The sequence below is a fragment of the Halyomorpha halys genome, unplaced genomic scaffold (assembly GCF_000696795.3).
Source record: "Halyomorpha halys isolate HHAL.00 unplaced genomic scaffold, Hhal_1.1 Scaffold1884.1, whole genome shotgun sequence".
NCBI lineage: Eukaryota > Metazoa > Arthropoda > Insecta > Hemiptera > Pentatomidae > Halyomorpha > Halyomorpha halys.
In genome coordinates, this window is record NW_027107780.1 from 2,517 (window position 1) to 17,515 (window position 14,999).

The 14,999-nt window shown below is 32.5% G+C and overlaps 1 protein-coding gene across 1 annotated transcript in view; it reads right to left on the reverse strand.

Annotated features, from left to right (window-relative positions):
- Positions 1 to 600: 600 nt before the first annotated feature.
- LOC106690813 (uncharacterized) overlaps positions 601 to 14,999 on the reverse strand; it is a 32,956-nt gene continuing 18,557 nt past the window's right edge. Inside the window, exons 3-6 of the mRNA XM_014436393.2 lie at positions 7,583 to 7,735; positions 3,312 to 3,500; positions 3,016 to 3,216; positions 601 to 966 (exon numbers count right to left, since the gene is read on the reverse strand). Coding sequence (XP_014291879.1) covers positions 738 to 966; positions 3,016 to 3,216; positions 3,312 to 3,500; positions 7,583 to 7,735 — 772 coding nt within the window. The 3' untranslated portion in view covers positions 601 to 737. The remainder of the gene's footprint in view (positions 967 to 3,015; positions 3,217 to 3,311; positions 3,501 to 7,582; positions 7,736 to 14,999) is intronic.

The following is a 14,999-nucleotide window of genomic DNA, read 5'->3' on the forward strand; positions in this document are numbered from 1 at the left end:
TTTTTTTTATGTGTTTTTCTGTTTTTTATTTAATTATACAATGTTACTACTTAACTACACATTTTAAGAGAAGACTAATAATATAAATCATCATTTTTCAATCTTTAATATTTTCCAATAGTTTCGTTGGGAATTTCTCTTCTTTAGAACGTAGTACTGCATAATGCTAGAATTCACTTAGTGAATATTTTATGGCAGTTGTGTATTATTTTTTTGTTTTGAAGACGTTAAGAAAATATTATTACCACAAGAATATTAAATAATATCGACAATTATTATATGTATAAAAATTTGTTTGCCACATTTGGCTATTATTCCATTTAATCTAAACGTTTATGAAAAAACTTTTAAAAAGATGATTTAATTGATTAATAATGATATAATTATTAGTAGTAGCTAAAAACCATATGATTACAAGTACTGAATAAATAAATGTATATATCTTAATATTTGAATTGATTTCTAAAAGTTTAAAGTTTTATTTCAACTAATTCGACCAATATCAATAAATTAAATAATCTACAAGGCAATGGCAAACGGGAAAAATAATGCACATTTTAAATATTTGTTTCAATATTTTCATACAAACGCAGGAAAATATATTCTTTAAATATAATTTATTTGTAAAAAATTTTACATTTACAGTTCTGCTTTCTCCGGAAAGCAAGTTAGAAAACAATTAACATTACTAATTAATATATGATACAAAATTACAAAAATATTTTGGAACATAGGACTTAGTATGAGCTGAAGGAGATGTCATGGGTGACGCGACCTCCTCCCTGGGGAAGGGCGTAGTCCTGCTCGAGCTGGTCTAAGATTCCACCCGAAGACCTGGCGTGCTGAGCCCTGGAGGGCTGTGGTGGTGGAGGTGGAGGTGGTGCGAACCTCTGGGGCTGTGGAGCTGAGAACCTCTGTGGTGGTGGAGCGGCGCGCTGTGGTGGGTTCGAAGGCAGGTTTTCGAACCTACAACAAGCGTCAAAACAATTTTAAGTAATCTTTATTGTTAAAGTTGTTTGAGTTTATTTTTGACTGTAATCGAATAAATAGCTAATGAACATATCACTACTTTACTTATATTATAAATATTGGCAGACCTGAAAACATGAAGTTTTATTTTATTTCGTTGTTTATCTATTCCACAGATTATTTTGTTGGTCATAATTACTTTGTAAGAACACTACTTGCATTAGAATAGTCTGTAGGAGAACCGTACCAGAGAAATTAACTTTTTTCTGCATTACTATCTTTGTGACTCTTTCAATTTCAAAGAAATCAAAAATATATTTCAGCGAAGTACCTTGTTCAACATTGATATTCATGCGTGTCATTGTAGTTTATGAAATTCACGCTCGATAAATATAGCAAAGTTTCAGCTTTAATAACATTTTTTTATCATTGAACTCACTTACATTTATGGTAAACCTTTGAAAATAAAAGTATTAACTACAGATTAACAATTCAAAAATTCTCCAAGAATATTTGTATTTTTTATTTACCGCAATATTAATAATAGTAAGATTTTATTAATGCTAGTAGTAATATTTATAGTAATATGCTAGTAGTAATATGTTAGTAGTAATATTTATTAAGACAAGTAGTAAGATTTTATTAATGCAGCTGTAATATTTATCATATAATTAAAAATTATATTTAGTAATGTTATTAGCAATACAAGTAACATTTTAAGTTCGTCATATCACTGATCTGGAAGAACAGTGGCACAACAGTAAAATTTTGTAAAATTGACTATATTGTGTTGGGGGCCTCAAACGTGTGCCAGGTGTTTGTAAGTCGACATGATTATACTTAAAAAATTCCTCCCTTGGGACTTTTTTAGTGCTACTATATTAATTTAAAAAAATATACTATATACATTTTTGAGCCGACCAACACAATAAAGTCAATGTCACAAAATTTTATAGTTGTGTCATGATAGTAACAGGTATCCAGACTTTTAAGGACTATCGACAAATGAAATGTTTTGTCTTTATTTTGATTTTTCCATATTTTCCCCCTCAATCACCATTACATTTCATGAGGTGTGACAGTTATTTATTAATGTAGTTAATGTGACAGTAAGTTCACTGCCACTGCATGTATGGTAAAAAACCACGTCAGACCTAGAGAGAAATTATTGGCACAATAGTAAATACTGTCATCAAGGCAAATACCACACAATGTATGTTAGGGCAATAGCTGGGATAGATGATAGTGGCTGAAAGCTGTTAACGTATGAACTGACCTCCATGCTGTGTTTAGCGCCTTCAATTGTTTAAAATACTGAAACGCACTACATTTTGACGCTTTTGCATCCTTTCCACAGAAAGTAAGAAAACGTTTTAGATATCAAGGAACAAATTTGCTTCCGTGTCTGTCGTTTGGTCTGTAACCGGTTGTAAACAAATTTATGGGCATGATCAATCAAACCACTTTTGATTAATTTTCAGGTGCTGTGCGGTACCGGTTCCGTCTACCACTTGTATTCTGCATGCATAAACGTATTTTCCCGGATAAACTTGTATTTATAAAACGTCTTGTCCGATATCTTATGGGTTTAGAATTAATTTCAATAGATCCCGTTGAATACTTTGGCTTACCCATGTGAAAAACCTCTTTCTGGATATACCAATATTTCTACAATGGCTCGTCCTGTAGATATTAACCATAAGCGTCACGTCATTAACCTTGAAATATAAGTAATTATCAACATAATATTAGTTTCCAATTTTTTTATTGATGAAACTGAGCTATTCTGGTCTATTTACTTCGCAGAAGTTTTTTTAATAATAACGTATTACATATTTAGTAGTTTTTGTACCCAGTAAATACATTTATTTCACGTATTCCCTTCAAAGTACTCTCTTCACAATACTATAGCTGCTCGGACTAAAGACCGAAAAGTGATGTACCTTCATACCGAAAACCGATGTAATTTCATAGCAAAAAAATAATGTGATGATACTCTTTTTAAAATGGCTATCACCAAATAAATATCAACAAGTATCCGTATACCTTGGTTGTTGCCTAGGTGGAGAGGGCCTTTGTGGTACTGGACGCTCTTCGTAGACTGGGGCTGGGCTGAAAACGGGGGCTGCACCTGATACCTGGGGCCTAGGAGGGACGGGGGAGCCTGAAGAGGATGGTCTCCTTGGAGCTGGCTGTGGAGGTGGTGGGGGTGGCACGTATTCATCGTACTGGGGTTGTGGTTGTGGCCTGTGGTGTGGCATATTTATCATTAATGGATGAATGAATTGAAAATAAAAATCATAAAAAATATTTATATAATATAAATTGATTAATTTAATTACCTTGGGGCTGGTCGTGGCCTTGGAGCTGGCCTGGGGGCGGGCCTTGGGGCTGGCTGAGGTTCCTCGGGGTAGTAGGAGCCGTCGTCGTAGAACTCTTGCTGGTTGTTCCTGTCTCCTTTCTTGGTCGTGTCGTCGACGAGGGTGGGTGGTGCTACGGTGATACCTTCTCCAGCTGGCATGAAACCGTATCTGTCGAAAGGAAAAAGGTACAGAACAACTGCGTATATTTGTTGATGAGTTGGCTATATTTCATTAAACTATCCAGCACCTAATGGCACCTACATGGGAAACTTTTAGAGTGTACAAAAAATAAGCAGATGTCTTTAGCTACATCAATGTACCTCAAAAGTTTCCTTTCAACTATTATTTAATCGTAGATGAAATAATAATTAATCTGTTGCCAAAACCTTACTCGTTATATGAAGATGTTCTGAGGTTTCAGTGACTTGCAAGATTGATACTTTGGTTATAGAAGGAAAAAGATAAATACAAACGCTAAGTTTTTTTTAATTAATTTTTTAAAGCTGGTTCATACATGGAAACTGATTTACACATTATGTAATGGAAGGAAGGCATAACATTTTTTCTCTGTCAAATACGTTAAATAAATGCAAGCAAAACCGAACAGCCAGGAAATACGAAATATTTCTTAAAGTTACATAGCGATATTGACATAACACACACAGCAAGGACAAATTAGGAATGTACTGAGCATTCTTAATTCTGCACTCCATTTCCTTGAGCGGCTCTGTGATTCTTAGCTCCGCCTTACTGCTCCCCCCCCCCCTATCTCCTTTCTTATTAATTGAGTTTTATCAACAAATATTACAGGGTTCTCACAATTATAATATTCGTAACAGACGGAAGTTAATTGTTACGTCTGGTTGAAAATGATAATACAATAAAGATTCATACAATGGAACATGATAGAGTAGAATCCCTTATACATGATTCTCAAATGTTTTTTTGTCCGCACGTCATACCTTTCATAATACATCATAAAATAATTTTATTCATTTTTTTTAAAAACTGGCTGAAAGTATAGGATGAGCATTTTTTCAATTATATCATTGTTTTAGCACTAGTTTTGTTACGCAAAGAAGTTTTTAAAATAATTATATCTGACAAATCCAATGTATGTTTTTTAATGTTTCACAATTAAACATGACTAGAATGACAATTTATTACTCTAAGTGTTAAAAAAAAATTTTTCTACATCGAAGAGGGAGAGTGATTTTAACCTTCCTAAGTATGGCATTCCCCGCTACTTAATTCATATAAACAGCCGTGTGAGTGACATTTATTTTAATTTACTCTAACCTTATTTGATACCTGTATGTGTCAATTTTTTTTAAAGATAAATTATACGTTATTATTATTACATTCTATTTTTAACTACGATAAATGATCCATATCTTCACAAATAAACATCACAGACCACTGACAAGGAATAGGAAAATATCAAATATTTTCACTCATGTAATATAATAATAATAAATGTGATAAGCTTTGGCAATTTTTAAAATTCAGCGAACGAGGAATATAATTTTGGATATTGCATTATTTAATCTCTAAGATGTTTAGAGGTACATCTTTAGGCTTAATTATTTAACCTTTTCATTTTTTTTTTAGCTATAGCTACATTAAAGCGTCAACCTTTGCTACTATAAATCATTCTCTAGGTAGCTGGAATGGTTAAATGTCAAATATTTCAACTTGCGGTTTCACAACGGTCGACCTGCGTTCATATCATAGAAGATACTTTGAAAAGTTCATGTTTTATTTCTCCTATTGGACTAGTTTTTAAAAATATTAATTATGTGATAAAAAAAACTTTATTATGGCTGTTCATCTGTTTTAAGTTGGTGTTTGTGATTTAGTTTTCAATAGTTATTAGAGAAAAAAATATATATTAAAGGAAATAAAGCACTATTTTAATCTCACAATTTGCTTATGTAAAAGAAAAGAAACTGATTTTCAAAATTTTTATTTAGATACATTAAACATTTACGTAATGTTTTGACCATTTTTAAAAAAAATGAATATTTGCCATTCGTAAACATTTTAACTGTCACTTCAGTCAAAATTTAAATTTAGGAATTTTCTACCTAAAAGCTGTATATCGACTTTTGGGAGAAAATTATCATGTGAGCATCTGATATAGATAAATTAAATTTTTATTAAAAATGTTGATTATTAACACCTATAATAAAGGGGAAAATATAAATTTTGAATTATATATTATTAAATCGAATAAGTTTTGGCTGGAGATTTAAATTTGCCAAAGTTAACTCAAATATTCTTAGCTCAGTTGTTATTAAGATATTAAAAAAAATTGGTTTTAAAGTGGTTCATACATTCCTTTACATTGTTTTATTTATATTTTAGAATCTATACGTGTATACATATTTTTTTTTTATAATATATGAAATAGTTCGTAATAACATATACTATTTTAAAAATTAATTCGCGATTTTAAAGTTTTGAAAAATAACTTTCCTTTTATAATTATTAAAAACGGTTTCAATATATTACAAGGGAATTTTATTTAACAATTAAAAATAACAGTTTTAGACCAAAACTAATTAATTTGTTCACATACTTAATGAAAGTGAAAATTAAAATTAAAATCCATATAAAGGTTATACATAATATAACATACAACTAAGGTTTTTTTTTCTAAATTTATGTTACTGATAACCGGAAGTCAAATATATCAAATTAAATCAGTGCACTGAAATAAAATTACTACTTGCATAAAAAGTAATATTGATTAGCTTATTGACTATAGTTTTTTTTTATCGTTATCATATCCGACCTTTTTTTTAAAATAAATTGAATGCTTGTTCCTGAATAGATCGTGCTCTTGTAAAAACCATTCTCTTATTTATCCTTGCCAAAGGCTATCAGATAAATTATTTCATTCGTTATCGATTTTATTTTATCACTTTATTTTTTTTTTAGAAAGCTAAGATTAGCTAGTAATGAAGGTAATTAGTATGTTTAGAATTTTAATTTGACTGTCATCATGGAAGGAGGGAAAGGATTGCAACATTCATGGAGCTTTTACATTGTCCGACACGACACAGTGCTTGCACGACAAATATTGTTTATTAAGTGTGTTTAATAGGTAGTAGTTACATGCAGCGTGTCTGAAGCCTATTTACCTATTATCTTTATTCTAATAAATACACTAAATTTAAGCTTCTGAGGAGAACCGTGTGTAGAAGAAATAGAAGATTCTATAGTTCGTGGGGTATAACCTTTGTCTAATGTTTGTTCTAGCAAAAACGGACTTTTTGGAAGTAGTGTGTTTCCTCTAAGCATGCTTGAGCGCGTGTAAACGCTTGTAGATATAGCGCTCCCATTTGAATCCACTGCCTTAAAAAGGTGGTAGTAATTAAATTACCTTTATATCTAATTGTAATTGATCTTTTTACTGAAATGAGGAATTATAATAATTTGTTCATAATTTTTTTTTACGACTGCGAACAATGCATATCAGTTGTTATAAAATTCAGTAGCTTACAAAGATAATTTTACCAGCTAAAATTCGTTTCTTTTAAATTTATTGCTTATCTTATTTGATACAATACGAAACACCAAGCATTCTAGTTCGACTTAGTTTTCACACAAACATCTAAAAGCAGATTTCAAATGATAAAAGACTTTGAGAGAGGGTCATTATATTATCTCAAGCTTCACTCCAACAAGATGGGGCATTTGAAAAAAATATACCAGTAAAAATTGTGAAAAAAAACGCTGAAACGTAAGTAATTTTTGACCTGGTTTTAAACATTATAATTATATTCAAACAATGATATATCACGCAACATAAGTTTCAGCCATATTAATTGTATAAATTTTTGCTTTGTCATTAAATTCTTTTTTAATAGCTTGTCTAATTATTAATGAATTTATCTTTGTGGTCCCAATGCCACAATTTTGAGGCAGGGGTGATTGTGATATATAATATAAGCGTTTTTTATGTTGATACTTTTTTTTTTAATATAGTAATAAAGTGAAATGAATTATATACATTTTTAAACATTGTTGAAAATATTCGATGTATGATTTTTTAGAAAGTATTTGGAAATGGACGATATGAAGTCCGAAAGTATGATTGAATAAATAAGAGATGTATGAAGTTTTAAGTGTGTTTCAATCACAGAAATTTTCTACATTTAAGAATATATGATCCTTGGCTAATATTGTGTACTATTATTTTGAGAATATTTATTTTTTGTAATAATTAAAGTACACATGCTTACCTGTTTGCTCCGTATTCAACAACTCGCACTTTTCCAGTATCATCAACATAACCGTACTTGCCGACAACTTCTCCACTCACGTGCTTGGTCTCGATTTTAAAGCTGCCGTCAGCTCCCTCGTACCCGTAGGTGTAAGATCCGTCGTCATTGTGCCTAAAATCAAATCATAAAAATATTATAATAATGTTACCATTAAATAAAAAATAAATAGTTTTCCAGTAATATAAACATTCATATTTTATATTTTGATTACGATAGTCAATAACACAATAGAATGACTGTCAACCGTAAACATCCTTATAAAGTTTATGTCTGTCAAAGGCATTTTGCCAATTAGCAAATGGTTCGTGTTTGAGCAAGACTGTTCAAACATCTAGTTCTTTTGCGTAATAAGCTCACAATGAGTATTAATGTCTCATGTAATATTTATCACTGGGACCATTAGTCTTATGAACTATATGGTCGATATGTCAACATCTCTTTCCGATCTTTGTTTCTTACTTTCTCTTTTATGAATTAACCAGACAATTTTTCATCCCCTAATTTTAGTCTGGATAATTGTTGTGATTACTGTTTTAATAAAATTAAATTAAATTACACAATATGGCAATAATTTAAAAAATATCATGGAACTAACGATGAGAAGAATTTGTTAGCTATAGTTCAAACTACTGTAGGATCCCTCTTAATCGGATGTCCGTCTAAAAAATAAATTAAGTATTTATTAGTAAGACTACAATACTCGCTATTATTAAACGTTCTAAAGGTGAGATAAGTCCGAGCTTAATTCTGGAATTTCGGGGGTGGGTTATAAAGGGAAGGATTCCCTTTTAATTTTTTGTGGTGGTATGATCACGTGTTGAGGAGTTGTTGTAGCCCCGTTTACGTACGTTGAACAATACTCTTTAAATTAAGTAAATGTGTAGTAAGGTCAGATAATAAAGGGATCTATGGAAGGCAGAAGTGGTGATTTCATACCGGTTGCCAGTTTTGGCCAATTGTTTACATATAGCATATTTCATATAACAACTTATTTAAAATGTAAACATTTGCCAAAACCATGAGGATACCGACAATTGGATGTGGACTCATTAATATGGCGAAGGAGAGATGGTTGCGTAAGACCACACCTCCGCCATAGCTGGGAGTCTTTGTATATTTATCAGCTTTCCCCCTGCTCTCATTTCATAATTGGATGAATGAGCTTATTATAACGCATTCCGCTTCTAAGCTTCGCTCTATAATTTAATAGCTTAGGCCCTCTTCCAATTACATAATGCAAATGTACCATCAATTAATCAATTTTTAGACAGGTTTCAAATTTTTTAAAAACTAAAATTGTAAAATTTGAAAACATCAAATAAATATTAAATATAAAATCTGAAAAGACTAATAACACAGGCTTATAACAGTGGAGATACCTTATTTCATAAATAAAGCTTTTTTCCCCCCTTTATTTAATTCCATCATCAATCGGCGCGACAACCCATTACTGGGTCCTGGCCTCCTCAAGCAGCTTCCACCAGTTTAATCTGTTAAGTGCAGCTGCTGTCCAATTCCTCACTCCGAGCAGGGTCCTTGAATCCTCTCTAACACCATCCAACCATCGAAGCTTTGGATGGCCCTTCGCCCGTGTTCCATGTAGGCTCTCATTGAGAAGTTTATTTGGGAACTCATCAGTTCCCATCCTTGCCACATGGCCTGCCAAGCACAGCCTACTAATTCTCACAATTTTTCCAACATCAGGCTCACAAATTAACAAGTAGACTTTCCTATTCGTGCGCCATCTCCAAATCCTTTACTGGACCGTAGATGCATCTGAGTATGTTTCTTTCAAACGTTTGGAGATCTCTTTCATCGGCCTTCGAAGTGCCCAAGTTTCCGAGGCTTAGAGCAGCACTGGTCTAGTTTTCGTGGATCTTGAGAGTAAGCTACGACCTAAGTGCCGACGCAGCCCAAAAAAAACACCTATTCGTCTCCTTATTTCGGCATTAACTTGTGATCCGAGGTACACAAAGTCCTCAACTGGTTCGAAACAGTAATGACCAATCTGGACAAAATCTTCATTAAAATCATTTAATTCCAACTTTAGTAATGAAGTCACAACCTTTTTGTTTCTTCATTCTCTATAATCGATTTATTTGAATTCGCTTCTCAAATCGTCTGGATCAGATTGAACTAAAAATGTTATCAGTCGGAAATAAATGAGAAATCCTTTATTTATTGCTAGTAGGATTGTTAACTATCTGTTATGGGATGATAAAAGATACCGCTGACACTTTCAAAGGATGTACAGGTATCTGCATGTACATGTGTACATATAAATAAAATACTTTATGCTATTTTTGCGCCTTCAATGGATACAAACAATGTACTCCCCTACGAGTGGTATTATACTTTATCCAATCCCCACTTATAATAAGCTGAAATAAAAAAAATAATAAAAATAAATATAATAATAAAAAAATATGTGTGGATGTAAATTTTTTCATTCTATGGGGTTAGTTAAAATCGTATTGAATTTTCTTGTCGAAAAGAAGAATATATTTTTAATGTGAAATTAACAAAAAATTTTGTGATACATGAAGATAACTTACTAACACAGAAGAAAAAAATCATAAAATATCTTTTAAAGTGCCAGTTTTATTACATAATTACATTAATTACTACAATATAATATATTTTTTATCTACGATTATTATAGTACCGAGTCCATTTCACCGAATGGTCTCGATCCGATTCACCTTGAATACAATCGCCATAAGGAAAAGTAATTTGTTTCGTGATTGTTCCTAATGCTTTTGGCTATTCTTTTTTCTTTATGATCGAGCACTTATTTTTTTAAAATCATTTCAACAAACTTTCTAATGACTTTGAGGATCCGTGGTTGCATGTCTCAAATATTTCATGTGAACTTTGAAATCGTTTTTTGCCACCACATCCAGTCCATTATATTATTGCTTGAAAGAAAACTCATTCCTGAACAAAATAAATATTCTGCTATTGGCATTAGTTCAAAACCTCAGATGAATTATAAAATCACTGATACTAAGAACTAGTTTTACGAAGGAAAATAAAACACTATGACATCATCCCCTCATGTTTTATAAAGGGTGGCTTCATTCGCCCCGAAGGCCGCCCACTGCCCTAATGTTCCGATGACATCCGCAACGGGTTGTCGCCAGTAGAAAGCCGAGCACCTTGGGCTGACGCAATGATATCGGAAGAACGGCCATTTTCGGAATGTTGGACGTCGGCATTCCAAAGTTCCATCCGTGAAACCGCCAGGCCGCAGTGTTTACAATTCCAAGTCTGTTACAGGCCGTTGTAGTTATTTTGCAACTGCGGGTTACTTCATGGGTCCGATGGCTGTGCTGATACAGTATTCAGGGTGTACGAAAGGAGAGGGTAGTAAAAGCAGGTGCTTCTCCGTGTGTGTAAGAAACATAACTACGTCAGTCGTTCAGATATTTCTGTTACAATCAAAAAAATGGTAACCGAATACAAGTGTTTTTCTAACGTACCAGTTGGGCGTGTACTCACTTATCAGCTTGGAGGAAATAGTATAAGGATGAGGTAAGCTGCTGGAAAAATCCAAAAGGTAGGTCTTTTATTTTAGTTTAAATTACAATGGCGGACATTCCCATTAAACTTGGCATAAACCTGACCTCCAAGGGTGTGGTCATCTTCTCTATTTTCTGTTTCACTTTTCCTTTAAAGGAGGCCAATCTATTGCATTATGGTTCTAACCTACAACAATGGTCGATTATTTATACATTCTGTATTAGTACACTCTTAACCTGAATGTCGTAGTAATACTTGTGAACTAGTACTAAATAAAAAATTTTCAATATTTGCTTTGAATTCGCTGATCATTTGCAAGTCGGAATAAAAAAAAAGATACACCAAAGCTAAAAAAATCACACATTTTTTCGATAAGAATTTCACTACAAAAGGAAGACTCAGGAGATCCATTATTGTACGCAATGACTCGCTCCGATTGAGTGAGATGCCTCAAGTTGATGTATGAACAAAGAACTGTACTTTCATGGAATGTTGACATCATAAAGTAGTATAGAACAATGCCTTGCAACAACAATGGTGATGACTAAACTATACTTCATATTATTTTTATATCTCCAAAAGAAATATTTAAGATGAATTCTCGAATGTTGGATTAGAAACGAATCCTTGCTTGATTCCTATGTATGAAATACTCGTAGTTAGTTATATTTTTGATATTCTATCAAATATTTTGTTTATTTTTTATAATTAATTGAACCCAAAATGAGGAACCAGATAATGTTTTTGATTCTACAACAAAAACTCAACGCTCTGTTCATGTTTAATATGATTTAGAGGAACGTTGTACCGTAGGTGTATGACATTATTATTATTATTTTATGGGCAATAGACCATGGAGGCCTAAGTCCCCGCACGATGTATTAGTGAATACATCGTATTTCTACACGATGCATTTACTAATACATCGCGCGTTTCTTGACGTGTTTTTTTTTTTCGCAGGGTGGGTTCGTCACTCCCACGCCTATTTTTTGTGAGTGCCACCCATTGGCTAACGGGCCTCACAAATGCCCGAGGGGAGGTTGTCAGTGAGTTTTGAATTATTTTGTGCTTGAAACAAGCCCGGGTGTGGATTCGATCTGACAACCTGTGGGTTGGTAGACTGGCGCGTTACCACGCTTGACATAGGTTTTTACGGAATGAAAATATTTGAAAAAATTATCAATACAGAATTATAAAACACTATTCGGCAAGTATGTTGGTTAATTCATTATTCCTTATGAGGGTTCGAATACCGAGAGGCATTATTTGAAAAACATATATTATTCATCCCACCTATCCACAATTACAAAAAAAAAAAATATTAGGTTTATTTGTAGTATTCTTATAATTATTGTAAAAGATACTGAAGAAATGAAAATTATATATATATATATATATATATATACATATATATTTTTTTTATAAAATTCAAAATATTTTTCAATAATTAAAACAGATCCATTGTTTATTTTCGGTTGAAGGTTTTTGACCTTGTTCCCAAATGTCCGCCCCAACCCTGCCATTGTGAATTGTTTTGCCCGAGCAATTGTTTCTTTGTTGATACTGTTTAGATAATCACTGCCTAAATATCATACATCACCATAAAAGAGCAATGATGACTATTTTATGTATATATTTTTTAATTACTATTTAAGCAATAAATACTCTCCAGGAGAGGCCATTTTTCGAAATTTCAGATATTCATATTGTAACAGTCTTACCAACCGTTTTAGAGAGAATAGCTGCATGCCGATTATTTGCAAAGGCCCATTTGATTAATTCAATGTGAATTGAAAGATATAACCAAACTAAAAAGATTTTCCGTATTGTTAATTTTTCTGTTTGTTAATAATTAATCGTTTTATTTGCTGACCCAGTTATCACGTTATAATATTTAAAAGATCCTCAACCCTTCGCTTATGTTTCTAAGTCGTTTTATCGTGTTTTTAGTTAATATCCTGCAACTTTTAGTAGTACATTCTCCAGAATATTCTACCTGAAGTATATATATATATATATATGTCCCAGCTGACTTACTCATTTAACATCATGGCTACATGACGAACAAATGTCGTGGTAATTACCGACACTGCTGTAGACACCAGCCTATGAAGATATTAAAATCGACTGAGAGCTTGCCATTCCCTGCCATCTTTAGCATGATAGGGTCATGATGCAACTAGGAACAATGGCTAAGTTTTGAAATGACGTTTTGAAAATGATTCCTAACTCCATCCCCTCGTTAATATGGCAGCACTCAGCTCCTTTAAGTTCAGGGTTTCACAACTGCAACCGCTGAGCTGTGGGTGGGTGTGCAATAAATCTCATCTGCATTCATAACTATTGAAAGGCTTTTGTGGGTATAACTAGGACTTATCTATGCCTACACCCACAAAAGCTAGGTATAAGTAGTAATAACTATCCTTAACACAATCTCCCAAAATCTTAAACACAAGATCCCAACCTAATGATTTGTTTAAAGCTACCCACGGAAATGCTTCCTTTTTTCAAATCCTTTGCTGTTTGAGATTCCTTATTTAGAACTCCTTACCCATATCCATCCGTAAAGCTTCCTTCTTAACATCATTCAAAAATTATTTATATATCCATCTCCTTTATTACCAATCTTCAGCGAACATGTAAATAATAAACATAGATAACTATGAATCTTTTGTTCATACTTTATTTTAAATAAATATTGTAATAATTTTATTCAACTATATTCCTGTTAATGTAGCCTGACAAAAACTGTTGTAGAGAAAAAAATTGCTATCATTAGCAATAAAGTGTTCCAGAATAAAGATCAATTTTCATTTCAGTAGATAAGTTAAGTGTATAATGTTTCTCACAACATATAAAGTGCTAACGTTTCTGATAAGAGTTAACGATTGGGAGTCTGCACAATTAGGAAGGCCCTTTTATCAGCCAGACCGGATTCATAGTAAAAAAAAAAATAAATAAAATTGATCGTTTTTATGTTGCAAAAAGTGAGTAGCTGCGGGCTTTAGTTTCAATATTTTCTTTTAGATAAAAGTACTTCCACCAGGCTTGGTGGTACTAGAAGCAATCTTGAAATCTCGGGGGAATCAGCAACTATGTACTTTGACAGTTAACGAATACCGAGTTACAGAATGAGTATTTTTTTTTCTTTACAATATTGTAGTTTGGCGTTTATAGCTGAAAGAGTTAAGCGACTGTCAGTGACTGAAACGGCGTCTGTTCGAATACGGCCTTAGTGGTCGACTATTATTCCTGCGTTGGACCCACGCAATGAAAAAATAACTCCACTCCCTCCCCTTTCTCTATAGCTAAATAGGTTGAATACCTCTAAATAACTTCCCTCACCCCCGTATGTCAGAAATGTCCAGGAAGTGGGTCATAAATAAAATAATACGTTATTTGATTTTTCGAGGCCCTAAATGTTCTTTCCAGCAGTTGTCATTCTGTTTGTTTCTGTATGGAAACGCCAAGTAATCAATTCTTTCTTCTTTTTTTTCATTTCAGTTTTGCTCAACATTAATACAAAACTTGTGGTAGTTAGTTCTAGTGGTTATTGTAGTTATTAATTATATGGAAAACTCAGTTATAAAATAATTGTAAATGAGATTTCCGTGTATTATTCTTAAATTCTAATATAAATATTTTAGTGCATAATAATTAGTTAAAAAATTATGTTTTTCTCTAGTATATACCAGCAATAACATCGCCACAGTATAGTTATTTTATTATTCACTAAATTAAAATACATATTATTTTCGAAGAGTGTACTCACTATTTGCCAACAATGAACAGGATGGGACTGACCCCAAATTTATCCGAAACTCTCGCAGATGAGGAAGCTAAAATTGCACGA